The following is a 20,325-nucleotide window of genomic DNA, read 5'->3' as shown; positions in this document are numbered from 1 at the left end:
ACATGCTTACATTATGAGGCCAACATTATTTCAAAGCTTGTCAGAATTAGCATAATGTGAAATGGACAAAATCAGGCCTACAAGCAAAACATTGTTTTGTTTTTATTTATCTGCTTTATTGAAGTTAAATACCTTTCATATACCTCGCCAAATTCCCTTCCAGCATCATATTTTAATCCTGTTTCTTAATTTCATTCCAAAAAGTTTAATTTAATAATAATAATAAAAAATACTTCTATCATTTAAACACAATTATATGTACAGCGCATCACTATTTTGAACAAAGTTATATCTACGTATGAATTCATAAGGTGGGACACTTTAATGCAGTCATTCACAAACACTTGGTGTACTGTAAACAGACTGTACAGCGCTTCATAGAAGAATTAAAGCTTTCCCCTTGATTCACAACATTTCAAAAACACATCTACACGATTCCTGCTGTAATCCCTTACATGGATTTTAATAGTGTTTACCGTTGCGTTACATAACATTGTGTCGTCCATTCTTAAACATACACCGGTATTATAATGTGTACTTAGTCCCACTTAAAAGTATAATTAAAAAGGCGTTCATATACAGTTGTCCCTGGTGGATTCCTTGAGGATAATCTGAAGGGCACAAGAGGTTTGACAGAATTGGAAAACACAGCCATATACACGTTTAATGTAATGACATTTATTCTGTGATCTTTCCTCTACATACTGTATATTTCCAAATGAATGATGTACAGACATACATTCCTACACATTTCACTGTGGGAAATGCTACTTTGACATAATGAACATTACTTACTCATTAAGGGCATTTTGAATTGCAAACGCAAAAGTAAAAGGACCAATGCTTTCCTGAGAGACTTTTCCAGAAAGACTAACGCCAAATCATCCTATGAATATTAACCTGGTATTCATTAGTTATATTTGATAGATATTTGTTACTCGTAACGGTGAACAAATAACTATCAAACCAATTTCACATAATCCCAAATATCTCTCTAATTCTTTGTATTTAATCATCCTCATTGAATAATGTTATGTTCATATTTACTCATTATTACCCAAATTTGACTTAAAGTATTCAGCTCAAACCCTCCGAATGCTACAACTGATTTGCATATGTCAAGCCATCGCAAAGTAGTCGTCGTTTCTTAAAATAAGTCTCAATTCTTGTTTCTTTTTACCCTTCTCGCTTCTTCAAAAACATACCAACTCCCCGCTAGAACAGAATAAAGCTGTTACATAACCGGACCCCTCTCCCAATAAATGAGAAGAACAGGAAAACCAACAACATGGAGTCCAGCAGTGGGCCTGAGGACAAGGTGGGGAAGAGGGGGTGTGTGAGTGTTTGGCAGCCCTGACTGGTTCTGTCCGGTTCTGTCTGGGTCTGTCTAGACAGGAGCTTCCCCCACCGCCCCGCCCGTATGGGTCAGGTCTTCACGCCCCGACGGCGTGTCAGCCCTCCGGGCGGTGGTCATCTTCTGCCAGCGCTGTTCCCCCCGAGAAGAGACCAAAAGAGAGACGCACACCGACGGGTAAATATTGTGTTTCTGACTGAAGACAGGACTCTCAGCCCGCTTTATTCTGGAGGACGAGGGATGAATGCAGAGGGGACTCGCACAAACCCACTTTTCCTCTCGTGAATTTTAACATTTACTAACCTTGTTTTCCTTCTGATGCCTTTGTGGCTTCAGTTCCTTTTTTTTTTTAATGCTAGGTCATGCAGAACTCTTTGGGAGCTGCTCCAGTTGTGAGAGTACACTCTGATGCTGCCCAGCCTCTTGTTAGGAGCTCTGAGTAAGAGAGTAGCCCGCTCCCTTACTCAAAGATAATGTGTTTGTGTGAATGCAACCATTTAAGCCTCCACCGATGGGGATTGCATAAGGACCTACAAGGTCAAGATGACTAACCGACCCCGCTAAAGGCGGAAAGGGAAAACATGATTCACAATATCTCAAAGGTTACTTTTGGATACATGGTTTAACAACAACATGGTAGAAAAGGTTACACGTTGGATTATGTCACTGTTGACATGCAGTATCTCAGAATTCTTGGCATGTATTGAAGATACAAAAATGCTTGAAGCTGGCAGATAAATCTCCTTCTATCCACCTCCTCTCCTCCCCCTTCCTCACCTTCTCTACTCTTCCCGTCTTCTTACCCCATCTCTCCTCCACCCTCTCCTCTCTCTCTCTCCTCTCTCCTCTTCTTCCCCCTCTCTCCTCTCTCCCTCCACCCCTCCTCTCCTCTCTCCCTCCACCCCTCCTCTCCTCTCTCCCTCCTCCCCTCCTCCCTCTCCCCCACTCAGACACTGAGGGGTGTGTACCTGCTTCAGGCCTCCCTTGGTGGTGAAGAGCATGTAGAAGAAGTATCCCGGAACCAGCACCATGGAGGACATGGCCATGAACCAGCCGATCACCTGACCCCACATGGGGTACACGTACTTCCCCAGCGTCAGGGGGGTCATCTCTATGGCGCTGAAGGTGAACACGCCCTGTAAGAACCACAGAACCACCGCAGAGTTAACAGGAACCGACCCGGCTCACTGGAGGTGAACACGCCCTGTAAGAACCACAGAACCACCGCAGAGTTAACAGGAACCGACCCGGCTCACTGGAGGTGAACACGCCCTGTAAGAACCACAGAACCACCGCAGAGTTAACAGGAACCGACCCGGCTCACTGGAGGTGAACACGCCCTGTAAGAACCACAGAACCACCGCAGAGTTAACAGGAACCGACCCGGCTCACTGGAGGTGAACACGCCCTGTAAGAACCACAGAACCACCGCAGAGTTAACAGGAACCGACCCGGCTCACTGGAGGTGAACACGCCCTGTAAGAACCACAGAACCACCGCAGAGTTAACAGGAACCGACCCGGCTCACTGGAGGTGAACACGCCCTGTAAGAATGTTCCCGTTGTGAGATTTAGAGAGCGTTCAGATCAACCTTTCAGGGTCCTAATCGGCGCTGTCCCCAAGGGGGGCATTGTTTTGTAGCAGTACCGTTCCATCAATGCGTGATATCAGATTGTACCACTTAGTTTGATCCGCATTGTTACATTTACAATTCTAAATGACCTTGTAAATACAATTGTATAATTGCGAATGTAACAATGTATCGTAATGCTAATGTATATATGTGTGTGTATATGTGTGTATATATATATATATATATATATATATATATATATATATATATATGCATATGAAATGGTGGGTTTTTCGCCAATGGAAGAAAGGCCAACCGAGGAAAGGTAGCAGCACATAAAGTAGCTTTTAAAATGTTTGTAACGATACTCATAATCAACAATTCATCTGATGGGCTGAGAATATTATAATATATACGCGCCACATAACTCCTGTTCCACGATCACCTTCAAGCATCCTGAACACGAACGCATCGTGATCAACTCGCTCCACTAAGCCAGCCCTTCTCTGTAACCTTTTGATATATTACCGCATCTTTGGATATTAAACTCCTCCAGCCCATAAAGCATAACCAAGTCATAAGCCCCCCCCCCAAACGAAGTGACAGACTGTGTGATGAACAGGGTTTTAACGCGGGACAGAGGAGCCCGTTTAGAGAGCGTGAATCACTCACTCCTCCTTAAAGCCACTGCCGTCGCAGCTCGGCTGCCAGGAGACGTCAGGACGGCAGATTTAAAGTCAACAGAAGAACGACACTGAGCTCACGACTCGTGTCTGAGTCAGTGGGGGGGGGTTCTGATCCCAGAGAGACGGGGGCCGACCGACCAATTCAGCCTCAATGCCTTGATGGTCGATTGCTCTTGGTTGTGGTCACCAGAGTTCCTGGTTCATGTCCCCTGAACCAGGAACTCTGGTGAATATATTCATATTTTGTTAATATTGGGGTTGAGGTATATATTCATATTTGAAATAAACAAAAACATACCCATCCAGGTGGAAGTTCTCAAGCAGTACTGTGCACCACCATTTTCTGAGGACAGGCATGTCTTTCTAAAGTAAGGGGATATTCCAAGAATCGACAATGATAAAATATGTATGCAAGTATGAATTTTTCGATGTTGTAACCTTACATACGTCAAAAATCCAATTCTTATTTTAAACATAACTTTTCAATCGTTAGCTCTTTTTTCATTTAATGTAATGCCTACTTACAACAGTTGTCGTAGATTTCTATTAACGACTTATCTAATTCACTTCAACTAGCTATATGCAAGAGGAATCGGAGAGTCCAGGTCCAGTATAGATGGAGAGTTTATTGTAACCCGCAAACGAGAGACAACAAAACCGAGTGAGTTTGCAAAGACACTCCAGAATGACTCTCTTCCTGCTCCTTATATCCCCAATCATTACACAATACAAAGTTGGACTTTCATCAAATATTGATGTGCATAGCATGTTTTTTTTGGGTCATACTGTGTGGATGTCAGCATATTCTCATATTTTCTAAGTCACAACTGTGCCTTTTGAACATATATTATCTCTATACAAACAGAGATTATGCACATGTGTGAATGTCAGCATTGTCTTCAGAGAGTACATCAGATGGGAATAGACTGGACCCACTCACTGGTGCCACATGACACCTAACATTTAGGGGAAAGGTGATCAGCTATTTTCCACTATTAAAGTATCTATATGATATGTAGGCCTAATAATAATCATAGTTTAACATAAAATGTAAGGTTAATTTCTACCATACAGTGAAGTCAAACGGTGCCTCCATGGCAAGGTACCAAGCATACTGTGATGGAAGAATGTAATTGGTGACAACATTCACACGCGTTGTTCTAGTGCTGAGAAGGTGTGTTTTTGAGTCAGTTGTGATCGCCGATGTCTTGCTTTCTTGTACTTTTGCCTCTGTAGTCTGTTTTGATGCTCGTCATCGTAGTCCTTTGCATAACCTGACCTTCTTTCCTCATATTACTATTCAGATGTAAATCCGTTCCGCCGAATTCAACAACCGTAGAAACAGAGGAAAGGACACAACATTATCGAGACCAATCTCATGGGCCCTGACGAACCGGTGAAACGGATAAGTCTGATGAATTTAATCACGGGTCGAACCAACAGCTGATGAAACAGGACATGAAACAGTACATTTGTTACGAATGAGATCAATCTTTTTTAGATTTCTGTTGCCTACTGTAATTAGTCGGAGTCAATTGCGAATCCGATAAAATTGGATGGAAGCCAATGAGTTGGATGACACCTAGGATAATCCCTCAAACCACAAATCTATGAACAAGATATGCATTGAAGTAGAAACATTTATTTCCCTGTGATATCAAAGATGTTTTTCTATTTTGCTAGCGTTTCTGGGCGATGTGATGTTTATAATGAAAGACCAGTTCGAATAGGATTTCTGTCATTGTTTTCTATATATGATCTAGATTGTCTGCGGTATTTCATACACAGCGCTACACATGTGACACTTGATATGAGATGGCTGGAGATAAAATATTGGCCTTCCTAGACCTTCAAAGGAATTTAAAGGGATACGCAGAGGTATATGAAAATTTGCCTGTTTTACCCAGATTGAGACGATTAGTTTAATCCCAAATTCATCATTGTGCGCCAAGAAGGGGAATTCCCCGGGTTAGCATTTGCTTTCGACAGCCGCATCTATTGATTTGCAGAGTTATAGTATCCTTGCTCTATCTTACTTGAAACAAACATCAGCAGGATTTGAACAGTGGTGCAGTGGAGAGCACTGTTGGATAGCACTCTGGAGACCAGGGTTCAATTCCTGTTTAAAGTATGTTAATTAACTAAAGGGTAAGTCTAGTAAGTCTAATAAGTCTATAAAGTCTGTAATGATATTTCTATTGAACTGATTGATATAGCCTTCGACCACAGAATGATCCCAACCTCCATGGGGATGTGGAGAGAGCAGTTGGCTGACACTCCTGAGACCAGGGTTCAAGTCCAACTAATGATCTCTAATGTTTTTTTCTATATCATGTGAGTTGTAAAGTCAAGTCTAACCGCCATCAACAAAATCGTCAAATCATCAAAACTCAGACGCAGGTTCGAGTCCCAGCTCACAGGGATTAAGAATTTGATCATCCTTTCTTGCTGAGCCTAGATTCTGTTCACCGCTTAGACCCAGGGTTTAAGTCCTCTGATGGAATAAGTACCTTAATGGATACTTCTTATTTCTAGACTGTGTGAATTAGATATCTATATCTATCATCTAGGCGAGGAAAAAATCCTGAGGTATTTGTCTAAATAACGTCAAACCTTTTTTAAGCTCTAAAAATGGTTACTAACGTGTCGAAATATTTTTTTATTTCTATGTTATGTTAATTCAAGCGATAAATAATTAATTTTTCCATAAAAAAAATTATCGGAGGTAACTTCCGTCCAGCCACAGTACTTCCGTCCCGCCTGGGTGTTCTGTCACGCCAGGGTGTTCTGTCACGCCAGGGTGTTCTGTCCCGCCTGGGTGTTCTGTCACACCAGGGTGGTGTTCTCCGGGGCTGCAGATTGATACCATTGGAAAATTCACCCTCGGGTCGCACCAGTGTGCGCCCCAGGCCAATGGTATCGCTTTTCTCTTTTTGTTATCACCACATGATTGGACAATTCAGCGAATCAATCCAACAGGCTACCTCCCTCAGCAGCGTTCGCGCAACACAATTACATGTAGATAGGAGATAGATCGCTAACTAGCAGAGAGTTGTAAGCACTTTCCACCCTTTTCATTGGAGGAATTGGACTCCCCAAGCAATGTTATACTTAAAAGGAGCAAGTAAGTTACATATTAATTTGGTCTTTCGGCCTGTAGCATATAAACAAAATGAAGCAACTGTCCCATATGTCTAACTGCATTTGAAGTAGACATTGAGGGTGGTTTGTTGTTAGCCCCTGTACGGCCAACTAGAGGTGGGCCGTCACAGTGGGGCACTAATGAGCCAATTGGAACACAAACTGGCCCCGATAGTGTAGAGTGAACCAGCGATTCCGGACGCGACTGCATGTGAAGAGATTGGTTATTGATCAGCCTGCAGTCCTACCAGGCAGATCAAGGGGGTGAAGTACTTCCAGCAGAGCTTCCACCAGCCATTCGGCCGATAGCCAATCATGTCCTCGATGTCCTTGTAGAACCGGTCCGCCCCTGTGGCGAGGACAGAAGGAAAGAATCAATTGAATTGTGATTTTTCTCGACATAGTTTCAACCCTGAACACCATTTGAGCCGTGGATCACGATGGAAAGGAGAGGGAACGTAGAGAGGGAAAGAGAGACGGAAAGTGAGATAAAGAGCGAGAGCAACCGAGAGAGAGAGACAGAGAGAGATAGAAAGAAAAAGGGAAAGTAAGGCTGATAGAGACAGAGAGAGAGAGAGAGAGAGAGAGAGAGAGAGAGAGGAGAAGGGGCTTTACCGTAGAACCAGGAGATGGAGATGGTCTCGAAGAACACGAGGTACAGGAGACACATGCCGCTGGCGGAGTAGTAGTCGAACAGCTTGAACACATACAGGCCGCCCTGGAACAACAACACAACCACACAACACAACCACACAACACATTGCTGGGCTGTCAGCAGCCTCCGTATTCACACCCCATCCCCCGACATTATCAGTATTTATAGTTCAATATGTATGACAAATTATCAACACCATATTTTGTAAAGTGAGCAATTTGTTAACGTGTGTGTGTGTACTACAGTGTGTGTGTTTGTGTAGTATAGTGTGTGTGTGTGGGTGGGTGTTTAAGTCGATTTTCTGGTTGCTGCTTAGTTACACAGTACTGTCTTCAATGTGTTTTCAGTTCCATCGTCTTCATGGAGCAGAGCACATGTTGATCACACAGTGCACGCACGCAGGCACACACGCACGCACACGGACACACAGTGTAGTGTACATCTACACTACAACAATACAGAGGGGTAAAGCGTGAAAATGAAACAACTTAACTACACAGTACTGTTCTCCCTCTCTCGGAAACACACACACACACAAACAGACACACACACAAACACACACACACTACAAAGCAGCTGCGGGGTGACCCATAGTTACCTGTGTGATGTTGGAGAAGCCGATGAGGAAGGAGATGAAACAGACGATGAGGATGAAAAGCTTCTTCCTCTTCCTCAGTACCATGGGGTACTCGTCCATGAGGGCTGTGATGAAGCCCTCCACGGTGCAGAACTGGAACAGGAGCACAACATGAACACCAGGGCACGCTGACCTTTATAGAGACCAGCTACAGGTGGAGCCATGGCTCGGCGCTGGTAGTCAGCTTCACAGGAGTAGGAGCGAGTATCACTGACTACATGTGTTTCTGTGTTTTGGAGTTTATACATGTGTGTGTGTGTGCGTCTCTGTGTGTATATTAACCTGTGTGTGCGTGTGTATACTTCCCTATGTGTTTGTGTGTATGTGTGGGTGCCTGCACGCGTGCTTGCGTGTGTGTGTGTATATGTGTGTGTGTCTCTGTGTGTATATTAACCTGTGTGTGTGTGTATGCTTCCCTGTGTGTGTGTGCGTGTGTGTGTGTGTGTCTGTGTGTGAGCGTGCGCGTGTGTGTGTGTGTGTATGCTTCCCTGTGTGTGTGTGTATGTCTGTGTGTGTGTACCTGGCTGTCCAGGCCCAGCATCATCAGCATGGAGAAGAAGAGGATGGCCCAGAGGGAGGACATGGGCAGCTGGGTGACGGCCTGGGGGTACGCCAGGAAGGCCAGGCCGGGACCTGGGGTCTCACACACACACACACACACACACACACACACACACACACACACACACATGCAGAGTGAAGTATACACACACAAACACACACACACACAGATACACACACACACACAGATACAGAGTGAAGTATACACACACACACAGGGAAGTAGACACACACAGGTTAATATATACACACACAGGTCCATATACACACAAACAGACACACACCCACACACATACACACACACAGGTAAATATACACACACACACACACATACTCAACCACAGGAAAATACAGATAAACTCAAGCAAGAAAACACAAACACACATAGACACACCCACACGTGCATACAAAGGAAATGATACACACACAAAAAAACAGAAACACAACGGTTAATATACACTCATATACAAACACACACACACACACATAAATCAATACATCAGTGCAGTTCAGTCTTGAAACAGCTACAGTGTAGGGTCCCGTGTTATCGAGGGGGGCTACAGTGTAGGGTCCCGTGTTATCGGGGGGGCACTGGGGGGCTACAGTGTAGGGTCCCGTGTTATCGGGGGGGCTACAGTGTAGGGTCCCGTGTTATTGAGGGGGGCTACAGTGTAGGGTCCCGTGTTATTGAGGGGGGCTACAGTGTAGGGTCCCGTGTTATCGAGGGGGGCTACAGTGTAGGGTCCCGTGTTATCGAGGGGGCTACAGTGTAGGGTCCCGTGTTATCGAGGGGGGCTACAGTGTAGGGTCCCGTGTTATTGAGGGGGGCTACAGTGTAGGGTCCCGTGTTATCGAGGGGGCTACAGTGTAGGGTCCCGTGTTATCGGGGGGGCGCTGGGGGGTACCTGAGGCTGCCAGCTCGTGGACGGGCTTCTTGGTGATGTGGGACATGAAGCCCACGATGGAGAAGATGACCAGGCCTGCGAACATGCTGGTGAACGAGTTGATGCAGCACACGATCAGGGAGTCCCTGGGGGGGGGGGACACAGCGTCACATGAGCCAATCATGTTGTGGCTGGACTCCTATTGGCCGAACCCGAGAGAGTGACACACACAACCAGGAAGTCCTGTGGAGTAGACCCTCCCACTTCTGTCCGTTGCCGTGTTCCAATACCCGTACTGTCCGCACTTACTAGCCAACATTTGAGTACACAGACAGTACGTTCCAATTCAGATCCGGCGAAAAGAAGTATACTTCAAGGACCCGGATGCCGTACTCAAAACGGGCTAATCGTGAAGTGTGGATCGAAGGACACTCCCCGTACTCAACGGCAGCCATCTTAGCTACGTAGCGGAAGAGGCGGAGCCAGGCTGAGCCTGGCTCCGCATTAATAGAGTCATTTTGTAGTTTTTATAGTTTTTATAGCTGCTAGGCGTAAAGAGTTCACCGTTCAAAGCGGGATGTTTATTGCGGGGGAGGAGCCACGGCGGCAGTCGTGATCGTCATTTCCGGTAAGTGCACCACAGAGTACTCGATTTGGAACAGCACTCACATCTAAAAAATTTGCGTACTCAAGTGAGTACGGATAGTGCAGAGAGTGTACTTCCTTTAAGTATACTCATGGAAGTACGGGTATTGGAACACGGCCCGTGTGTATTTATTATATGGGTTCAATGAAGCGTAGTGTCAACATGTTGGTCAGGTAAACAATATTGATTGCACTAACCCGTGGTCTAATGCAAAATGTTTATGTAAATAAGTGTTAACAGATTTATATATTCAGGGTTTGGTAAATTGGAGATCTCTTCTAAAACTCTCGGCAGACATTATTTTAAATCTCTTCGTGTGCACAGCTATCTGAATCAGGGGGCTCACTGGCTCTTAAGTGAATGAGAGCCTCACTTGGGATATTGAGGTATCTTGTTAATTGAAAGAAACCTTTTGCCATTGAAACTTCATTAATGAAGTTAGTTAATTAATTAACAAAAACGTTATCTCAGAATTCCGAGATAATTAACCCAAGTAACCCAAACCCTAATCTCTTTGAACAGATATCTGACTGCAGAATCTGTCGGCAACGGGAGGTGATGTTGGTATTGAAGAGCTATGGTTTAAGTTTTAGTCCAAGTAGTGTTGACCAATCACGTTTGAGCTGGTCTTAGTTGCATGGAAATAAACTCTCTGTGCCGAGAGAAACCATCGGCTAGCTGGTTGGCAGTGAGAGAGTGAGAGCCATATCTCTGGGTCTGATCATTGAACAATATATAGAGTGTAATCATACAGATAGGACCCCATTAAAGCTCCCAGGACTGCCACCAGGTGTGGTGCGATTAGCCGTCACAAGCCTTTTTGGAAATCGGCCCCTTATGACATCACAGGTGGGCGTTTCCACCTAGATGTGTGACGGATAGATGAGCATCGTTTGCTACAGCTCACCGGGTAGGCTGGTAGACTGATCTATCAAGCACACATCTAGGTGGACACGCCCACCTGTGATGTCATAAGGGGCCGATTTCCAAAAAGGCTTGTGACGGCTAATCACACCACACCTGGTGGCAGTCCTGGGAGCTTTAAACCCCATCCAGCAGAGCAACAGAGTGAAGACTGAGGGGTGCCCTACTTGTACACGTCGTTGTGGTACGTGTTGTAGCTCCCCAGGGCGATCAGCGAGCCCAGCCCCAGGCCGTACGAGAAGAAGATCTGGGTGGCAGCATCCAGCCACACCTAAAGCACAGGGGTCAAAGGTCATCCAGCCACACCTAAAGCACAGGGGTCAAAGGTCACCCGGCCACACCTAAAGCACAGGGGTCAAAGGTCACCCAGCCACACCGAAAGCACAGGGGTCAAAGGTCATCCAGCCACACCTAAAGCACAGGGGTCAAAGGTCATCCAGCCACACCAAAAGCACAGGGGTCAAAGGTCACCCAGCCAAACCTAAAGCACAGGGGTCAAAGGTCATCCAGCCACACCGAAAGCACAGGGGTCAAAGGTCACCCAGCCACACCTAAAGCACAGGGGTCAAAGGTCACTCAGCCAAACCTAAAGCACAATACGTGCATGTGCATGTGTGTGGCAGTGTGTGTGTATGTGTGCGTGTGTGTGTGTCAGTGTGTGTGTGTGTGTGTGTGTGTGTGTGTGTGTGTGTGTGTGTGTGTGTGCGTGTGTGTGTGTGTGTCGTCAGTGTGTGTGTGTGTGTGTGTGTGTGTGTGTGTGTGTACCTCAGACTTGGCCAGCTTACTGAAGTCCGGTGTGATGTAGAAGCGGATCCCGTCGATGGCGCCGGGCAGAGTGACGCCACGGAAGAACAAGATGACCAGCATGACGTAGGGGTAGGTGGCCGAGAAGTACACCACCTAACTCACACACACACACACACACACACACACACACACACACACACACACACACACACACACACACACACACACACACACACACACACACACACACACACACACACACACACACACGATGAATCCACTATGGATCAGTCTGTGGGCGCTTTCACTTTTGCAAATTGATTAAGAATAAGTATTTAGATTTTTATTCTCGTGTCAAGGATTTAATGACGTGGTGAATGTCTGTGTGTGTGGGTGTGTGTGCATTCTTGCCTGCCGGCCTGAGTGCAGGAGTGTGTGTGTGTGAGAGAGCGAGAGCGAGAGAGAGAGAGGGAGGGAGGGGTGGAGAGAGAGAGAGAGAGAGAGAGAGAGAGAGAGAGAGAGAGAGAGACAGAGAGAGACAGAGAGAGCGAGAGAGAGAGAGAGAGAGAGAGAGAGAGACAGAGACAGAGACAGAGACAGACGTCGCCTTCATGTGCCTTATCGCCCTGAGTCAGGGGCCAGGAGACAGCAACAACAACAAACACAACAACAACACAACCTCTCGTGCTAGACGCAGTGTGTCTGTCGTTGGTAAAAAATAACTCACGGCAAGTTTCTAAACATGGCTTGCAGTCTTGTAGCAGAATGATGCTGCATTAATTGTCCATCTATTACTTCTTTATCAGTACTTTTCGCCTCCACACATTTTAAATGCATTTTACTTTTTGGGGGTTATTATTATAAAATGTTCTCAGCTCATATCTATACTAATGCATTCTATGCAGAATAAAACAGGATTTATGTAAAAACCCTTGAGCAGTGATTTAATTACTTTGTTCTCTTTTTGAACGTTTTGTATTGTAGCCCAAAATCCTGGATTTAGTCATCTTTCCCTGCCTCTGATATGAGTTTTGTTTACCTTCTTACTTTCTTCTTACCAAATTGCACTTTTCTTAATAAAGGTGAATATAAAAACGCTGAGACTGAGCAGGTGAGGACATGATAGGGCAGAAGATAAAAAGGTGAAGATCCAAAAAGTCTCCGGAGAATTGACAGGAATCCAGGTGAGGAACACAAAGGAGCCCAGAAGGAGAACAACACGCAGAGAACAGGCAGCTGAAGAGAAGGAACGTCAGCATGGCACTGAGAGAAGGACAGGAGGAGAGAGAGAGACAGGCTGACTGAGAGAGAGACAGGTGGAGAACAGAGACACAGGCTGACTGAGAGAGAGACAGGTGGAGAACAGAGACACAGGCTGACTGAGAGAGAGACAGGAGAAGAGAGAAACAGGCTGACTGAGAGAGAGACAGGAGAAGAGAGAGACAGGCTGACAGAGAGAGACAGGAGAAGAGAGAGACAGGCTGACTGAGAGAGAGACAGGTGGAGAACAGAGAGACAGGCTGACAGAGAGAGACAGGTGGAGAAGAGAGAGACAGGCTGACTGAGAGAGAAACAGGTGGAGAACAGAGAGACAGGCCGACCTCGTGTGTGTGTGTGTGTGTATGGGTGTGTGTGTGTGTGCGTGCGTGCATGTGTGTTTCTATGTGCGTGCATGTGTGTGCGTGTGCGTGCGTGTGCGTGCGTGCGTGTGCGTGCGTGTGTGCGTGCGTGTGCGTGCGTGTGCGTGTGTGCGTGCGTCGGACCTTGCCCGTCCACTCCACTCCCTTCCAGATGGAGAAGTAGACGAGGACCCAGGCCAGGAGCAGCGTCCCGACCAGCGGCCAGCGCAGCTCCCCCGGCTCCTCCAGCCCCCCGCTCAGCTGGTGCATGTTCCTCCTGGACACACACACACACACAGGTTACACACACACTTCAAGATACACACACACACACACAGGTTACACACACACTTCAAGATACACACACACACACACACAGGTTACACACACACTTCAAGATACACACACACACACACACACACACACACACACACACTTCAAGATACACACACACACACGTTACACACACACACAGGTTACACACACACTTCAAGATACACACACACACACATGTTACACACACACTTCAAGATACACACACACACGTTACACACACACACACACACACACACTTCAAGATACACACACACGTTACACACACACACACACACACACACACACACACTTTAAGAAGATACACACACACACACACACACACACACACACACACACACTTCAAGATACACACACACACGTTACACACACACGTTACACACACACACACACACGTTACACACACGCTTCAAGATACACACACACACTTGAAGGTTACATGGGAGAATGCCGAAATACACAGCAAGCACGCACGCACGCACACGTGCAACTCCACACACACACACACACACACACACACAAACACATAGCTGACGCACGCATAGCTTACACACACAGGAGAATGCCAGAAAAAAAACACACACACACACACAAACACACACACACACACACGCCTCTGCACGTGTGCGAGCAGACACTAACACACACTCAAAGTAAAGGTTACAAGAGGCAGAGAGGAGGATGCCATTCGAAAAAGGACACGGACACACATACACACATCTGGACACCTGCACATGAATACACAAACGCACACAAGGTTCGGTTTAAGGTCGGCTTCCCTGAGGACACAGGAACAAACAAGAACCCACACACACACCTGCCCGCGACAACGGAACGAAGACATCAAGGGCAGATACGCTGACAGTAACTGAAGAATAGTTAGGTGCTATCCAACACACACACACACACACACACACACACACACACACTAGCACACACGCACACACACATTACCCAAAATCCATGCAATTTGCCTTTTACAGAAACATACAGCATACACAGAACTGAAACAACACACCACCACACACACAAAAACATGCTTTGTGGTTGTTGTGTGATTGTAAATGGTGGTACCCACTCCCAGAACTCAGTGACTGTGCTGGTGAGGTTGGTGGTGTCTGTCAGACTGTAGTTGCAGAAACATTTCTCTGTGTTCCAAGGATGATCACAGCTCTGCCAGGGAAGTTCCTACTCACAAAAACACACATGTTCAAACATAACCGTTAAATACACTTACACACACAATACCAATACACACCAGAGAGTACCGTGTGTGATACGTGTGATGTAAGCAAACCGAGGTGTGATCCCAGGCAACCTTTGAGAAAAGTTGGACGATTTACGAAATGCCCAAACCAATCACATCAATGTTCGAATCGTGTTTTGTTGAGGTTGTAGATCATGATCTGTTCACAACACGTGTATGAAGCAGTAGTCTACTCTCTTATATTACAAAATAGCTGAGGGTGATGTTGCCGTTTAAATTTAGACATACAGCACATATATCTTTGTTCTAGCTTGAGTGTTTTTCGATTTCTTATGCGTTTCTTGCACATTTTCTGAAGAAACGGGCAGCTTTCTGAAGTCCTTTCGAGTGTCAGCCTGGCACAGTGTGACACGCTGCAGACAATCAGACGCTGCGAGGGACAATAGACTCTGGAGACGTCAGGGTGAAGGAGCTTCAGAAGGAGACAGACCAGCAATACATAAAAACATCTCATTTTACATAACCCAGGCTTTGCAGATGCAACACAGCCTTTCAAAAGAACTCAAGGCCTGGTGCATAATTCTTTTCACAAAGTCCCGCACAAAAAAAGACACAATACGGCCCTTCACCACCAGACCCCCCGAAAGAAATGTACAAAGACAGCGTGGCCGCGACGGAGACAGATTGCGTCATGCTTTCACTCTGTGCTTGAGTGCAGAAACTTTTCGTTTTGGGATAAAAGTGTCTGCTAGCTGAGTAAATATGACGTTGTGTCACATCAATGTACTTAGTCTTTTCATTTGGGGCGCTGTATATACTGTATACTTGCATTTCTAAAAATGTGCAGGAAAGTATTCCACTTTTTAATCCATCCATCAATCCATTCAAACACAAACCTGTCCATCAAAACGATTAACTTAATCCAACAGCATTGAAACGGCCTCGTAGTCAAAGGCGTCTCGTGAAGTTTGTGTCTTGGTGTTCGTTATGAAGGGTATATTGTTGATGCATTTACACCTTGTTATTTAAAGTACAAAATATGTAGTGCTTATCCAACCCAATGTGATAGTCTATACGTGCTAAACATACACATTCATACATACGGGACACAACAGTTATAGTTTAGCTTAGCAGCCTTTTGAGGATGTCACGGACCGCTCTGAAGGAGTTGAAGAGGTAGTAGAGGGCCCAGGCTATGATGACAATGTAGTAGATGTTGAGCCAGAAGGCCAGCACCACGGACGCCAGACCCACGCCTGACAGAGACAAAGGATGAAGACATCAGGAATTTAAAGTGCGCTCTTCTTTAAACCTTGTCAGCCATTCTCACATCATAAATCCAACTAAGTCTTCCCGAATGAGGACCAATCCACCCATAATTTTTCTTTGTGCTTGCTCCCCACTAAGGCTCCACTAATGCTGATAAAATAACTCCACAGCTCAATGATTGTGTCTGGCAGTGACACCGTCTCTCTACACTACTAATATGTTTTCTCTCCCCGCCCGTTGCCAATAGGAATTACCTTTTGCTGAGACAGACCATTTGTGATTGCAGTATGCTCTCATTGGAATGAAGGTACCACCCTGGTACAAACCTGCTCAGTTACTAGTTACTAGTAACTACTCAGTCACTCAGCCGCTGGTTAGGGCATCTTGCTCAAGGATGCATGGAGCCGTGCACACTGAGGCTCTTTACAATCCACTATGTGTCCTATGTACCCCATGTACCCCATGCATGATAGGGTACCCCATGGATGATAGGGTACCCCATGTATGATAGGGTACCCCATGTATGATAGGGTACCCCGTGTACCCCATGTATGATAGGGTACCCCATGTATGATATGGTACCCCATGTATGATAGGGTACCCTATGTACCCCATGTATCCTAGGATACCCTATGTACCCCATGTATGATAGGGTACCCTAGGATACATGGGGTACATAGGGTACCCTATGTACCCCATGTACCCTAGGATACATAGTACCCCATGTATCCTAGGGTACATGGGGTACCCTATCATACATGGGGTACATAGGGTACCCTATGTACCCCATGTATCCTAGGGTACCCCATGTACCCTAGGATACATGGGGTACATAGGGTACCCTATGTATTCTAGGGTACCCTATATCCCCTAGGGTACCCTATAACCCTAGGGTACCCTATATCCCCTAGGGTACCCTATATCCCCAAAGGTACCCAATCCAGAATCATCTCCAAAATAGAGTTCCACTCCATGTCACCTCTGGTGGTGGAGCTTCAGGACGCTGGGTTTGGAGTTCTTCTCCGGAGCTTCGGACCCCCTGGTTGAACCCCTGCGGTCGAACACACTCACCTTTCATCATCGGCAGCAGCCTCCACACCCCCAGACCGCCCACCGAGGTGAACTGGCCCAGGGCGGTCTCCAGGAAGAACAGCGGGATCCCGGCAAACACCAGCGTCAGGAAGTACGGGATCAGGAAGGCCCCTGTCACATGACCAGGAAGTAGAGGAGACAACACAGAACCTTTAATGTCACATGACCAGGAAGTAGAGGAGACAACACAGAACCTTTAATGTCACATGACCAGGAAGTAGAGGAGACAACGCAGAACCTTTAATGTCACATGACCAGGAAGTAGAGGAGACAACGCAGAACCTTTAATGTCACATGACCAGGAGGTAGAGGAGACAACGCAGAACCTTTAATGTCACATGACCAGGAGGTAGAGGAGACAATGCAGAACCTTTAATGAACGGGTGATGATTAAAGCAATGTATGTCATGAAACTATTTATTAATTTTCACTCAATATGAATTATTAAAGGTGAGCGGCTAAATGATGGACGAAATAAATATATGCATGGCAAACATTTGCATGAATGTGTATCATGTACTCTCCCTCGAGCAAACCAAACGTGTTCTTTTTGCTATCTTATGTTCTCAGCTGTCAGTTAATTTATTCACAGCACCAGAAATAAACGTGTGTTTCTTTCTACTGTCAGAAAAGCAACCGATTGAGAAACCCCCAACACCCCCCCCCCCCCCCCCCCCCCCCCCCCCCCCCCCACTCACCTCCACCGTTCTTCCCGCACAGGTACGGGAACCGCCAGACGTTCCCCAGGCCGATGGCGTAGCCCACGCATGACAACAGGAAGTCAAACTTCCCCTTCCAGCTGCCCCGTTCAGGGGGCTCCTGCTTCGCGGCGTCTCCACCTGCAGGGGGCGCCGCGGGCTCCAGCTCCTCAAAGGGCACGGCCTGCTTCAGCTCCGTCGGGGAGTGGGACTCCACCGTGGTCGTCCCGGTCTTGCCCATGGCAGTGGGTCCGCTAGCCAGCGGTGGGGTCAGACCCTGACTGATCCGGGTCACTGGGTTCTGACGGACAGCTCTGTCACCCGGACAGACACACAGACGCAGATGTGTATGCGTCGGGCCAAGCTGTGGAACAATAAAGGAGAGTTGTGTGTGTGTGTGGTGGAGACGGAGTGTCGATTGGTTGCAGCGTCACTCAATAATAACTTTATTGGCGCTGCCGTCACCATGACAGCCGCGGGGCAGATACAATGATCCATTTCCACTGAGGAATTGGGTCAGGGGGGCAATTGGTAAAGTCAGCCTAGGGCAGAAGAGGTGTTCCCTTGGTCAGCCCGCCCGCTGGGTTTCTCCCCAGCCGGGCCGGGAGGGTACAATCCATCCAGCATCTCCCAGGTCGTCTTCCCCTCCAGATGGGAGTTGTGAATTGAAGCGGTCACATTTTTTAGTTGGGGTGGGAGACTTTGTACAATCTCTGGGTGAAGCCATTGTTTTTAGTTCTGCATTCCAGGTCCCCGTCCCGGTCGAAGGGGGTTGTCATTGTTTCCCCGGCAGAGATTCTAGCAGAGCTTCACCCCCGTATCACAGAGAGATGGGGGCTCCTGCCACCCCTCAAACGAGTAAACCCGCAAACTCTCCCTCTCCTAAGACGCTACAGGTCTAAGGTGAGGACAGGTTACAAAGAAGGACCAGTTGACTGCTATTAACACTTTGTATATGTGGTACTGTGAGAGAAGGGTCCAGTATATTCAAGGTACCTTTAAATCCCCACCTGGACTGACACACATGGCGTACTGATCTACAGAGAGGGCTACGATCTACCACAATGCTGAGCCAGAGAGAGCATCTGGATAATGATCGATGGTTTCAGTTTAGTAGATGGTCTATGATTGCATCTTAATCAAATCTTTTTCATAAGACTTGTTCAGAAGACTTTGGTTAAAATGGGCTCTGATTTGGGACTGGTTTAAAATATAACACAGGTTCTAATATACTAAATTCAAGTAAGTTGCTCCTGAGCAAATTCTGTGTAAATCATGTTTCCATTTTTGTTACCGTTTCCAAAATATTAACATAAATACTTTATGGGAGCGATGTTTTGAAATTCCCCCTTTCTATATATCCAATTAAAAATGAATCAATACTTTCACTAGCCCTTTGAAGCTTTCATTTAAATATTTTTTTCTGAAGAGGACGGATATACATAATGCAAGAGCTATTGTGCCATTGCGTCCAAAGGGCTCAATTCAGAGAATATAGTTGTTGATTCATTTTTCAGTTGACGGTCAAGTTAGGAATAATTAAAGCACTATTGATTGAACTTTTTAGAAAACACTCCTGTAGAGACCACTGCAGGCCATACACCAAAATAAAAGGAAAATGTAACTAAATTGGTTCATCATAGTGCATCATCCTCTTTTATTTAAGAGGTAATGCACAAAAATACACATTCCTCACATATTGCTGAATGCACCACACTGTACTGAATGTATCCACCAACTCTTTAAAAACGTCCTGGAATAAAAAGGAATTTGATTTCTTTCACTATGTTCCCTCCGTCCACAATAAACCCCTTGCATCTAAACATATTTTTATTATTAAACATTTTGTGGAGCATAGATCGGCCTTCAGCACAAACACATAGTTTGAGTTCTAGCCAATAGGAGGACAGCGACACCCACCTGAGAACCGCTCCAAGGACCTGCTCAGCTCAGGGGCATCACCTCCTCGTGGTTCCGTTTACGCTCGACTTCCGAAAAACGTCCGTAAACACGTCGGAGCGAGCAGTAAATCCAGATTGAGCGCAGCCTGTGAAACGCTTCCAGCAGCCCTCTGCCCTACGCTCAGTCTCAGCGTTCTCAGTCCTCTGTGTGTTTTTTTTTCCCTGCCTTTCACATTTCACTTTCCCCTCTCCGCCGGCTCTCGGACTTCCTCTGTGCGTGCCCCCTGGCCGTTCCTGCTATTGACCGACTGATAATAAAGTTTCGACCTGTTGTCGGATTTGATTACTGCTCATACCCAGAGGCAAGTGGGAGACGGTCAATCAGCCAGCTCTGTATG

The 20,325-nt window shown here is 46.2% G+C and overlaps 1 protein-coding gene across 1 annotated transcript; it reads right to left on the bottom strand.

Annotated features, from left to right (window-relative positions):
• Positions 1–91: 91 nt before the first annotated feature.
• LOC132447864 (sodium- and chloride-dependent GABA transporter 1-like) lies at positions 92–20,325 on the bottom strand. The gene is made up of 15 exons (XM_060038859.1): positions 19,947–20,325; positions 18,027–18,390; positions 17,308–17,439; positions 16,123–16,223; positions 14,839–14,948; positions 13,572–13,704; positions 11,827–11,961; positions 11,229–11,332; positions 9,513–9,637; positions 8,567–8,679; positions 8,008–8,139; positions 7,370–7,472; positions 7,003–7,103; positions 2,323–2,490; positions 92–1,486 (listed from the first exon to the last, which is right to left on the bottom strand). The coding sequence occupies exons 2-15, from the start codon at positions 18,265–18,267 to the stop codon at positions 1,388–1,390; spliced, it is 1,797 nt and encodes a 598-aa protein (XP_059894842.1). The 5' UTR covers positions 18,268–18,390; positions 19,947–20,325; the 3' UTR covers positions 92–1,387.

The sequence above is a fragment of the Gadus macrocephalus genome, chromosome 19 (assembly GCF_031168955.1).
Source record: "Gadus macrocephalus chromosome 19, ASM3116895v1".
Lineage (NCBI taxonomy): Eukaryota > Metazoa > Chordata > Actinopteri > Gadiformes > Gadidae > Gadus > Gadus macrocephalus.
This window is presented reverse-complemented; position numbering and strand designations above follow the sequence as displayed.

Bases quoted from the DNA above. Each gene is read 5' to 3' on its own strand.
- LOC132447864 (XM_060038859.1), bottom strand. From the start codon at position 18,267: ATGGGCAAGACCGGGACGACCACGGTGGAGTCCCACTCCCCGACGGAG. The intron at 14,949-16,122 runs GTCCGTGACATC...TTTTGTGAGTAG, and splicing joins TCTTCAACTCCTTCAGAGCG to GAACTTCCCTGGCAGAGCTG. The intron at 1,487-2,322 runs GTACACACCCCT...CGGGGGGAACAG, and splicing joins CCAAGGGAGGCCTGAAGCAG to CGCTGGCAGAAGATGACCAC.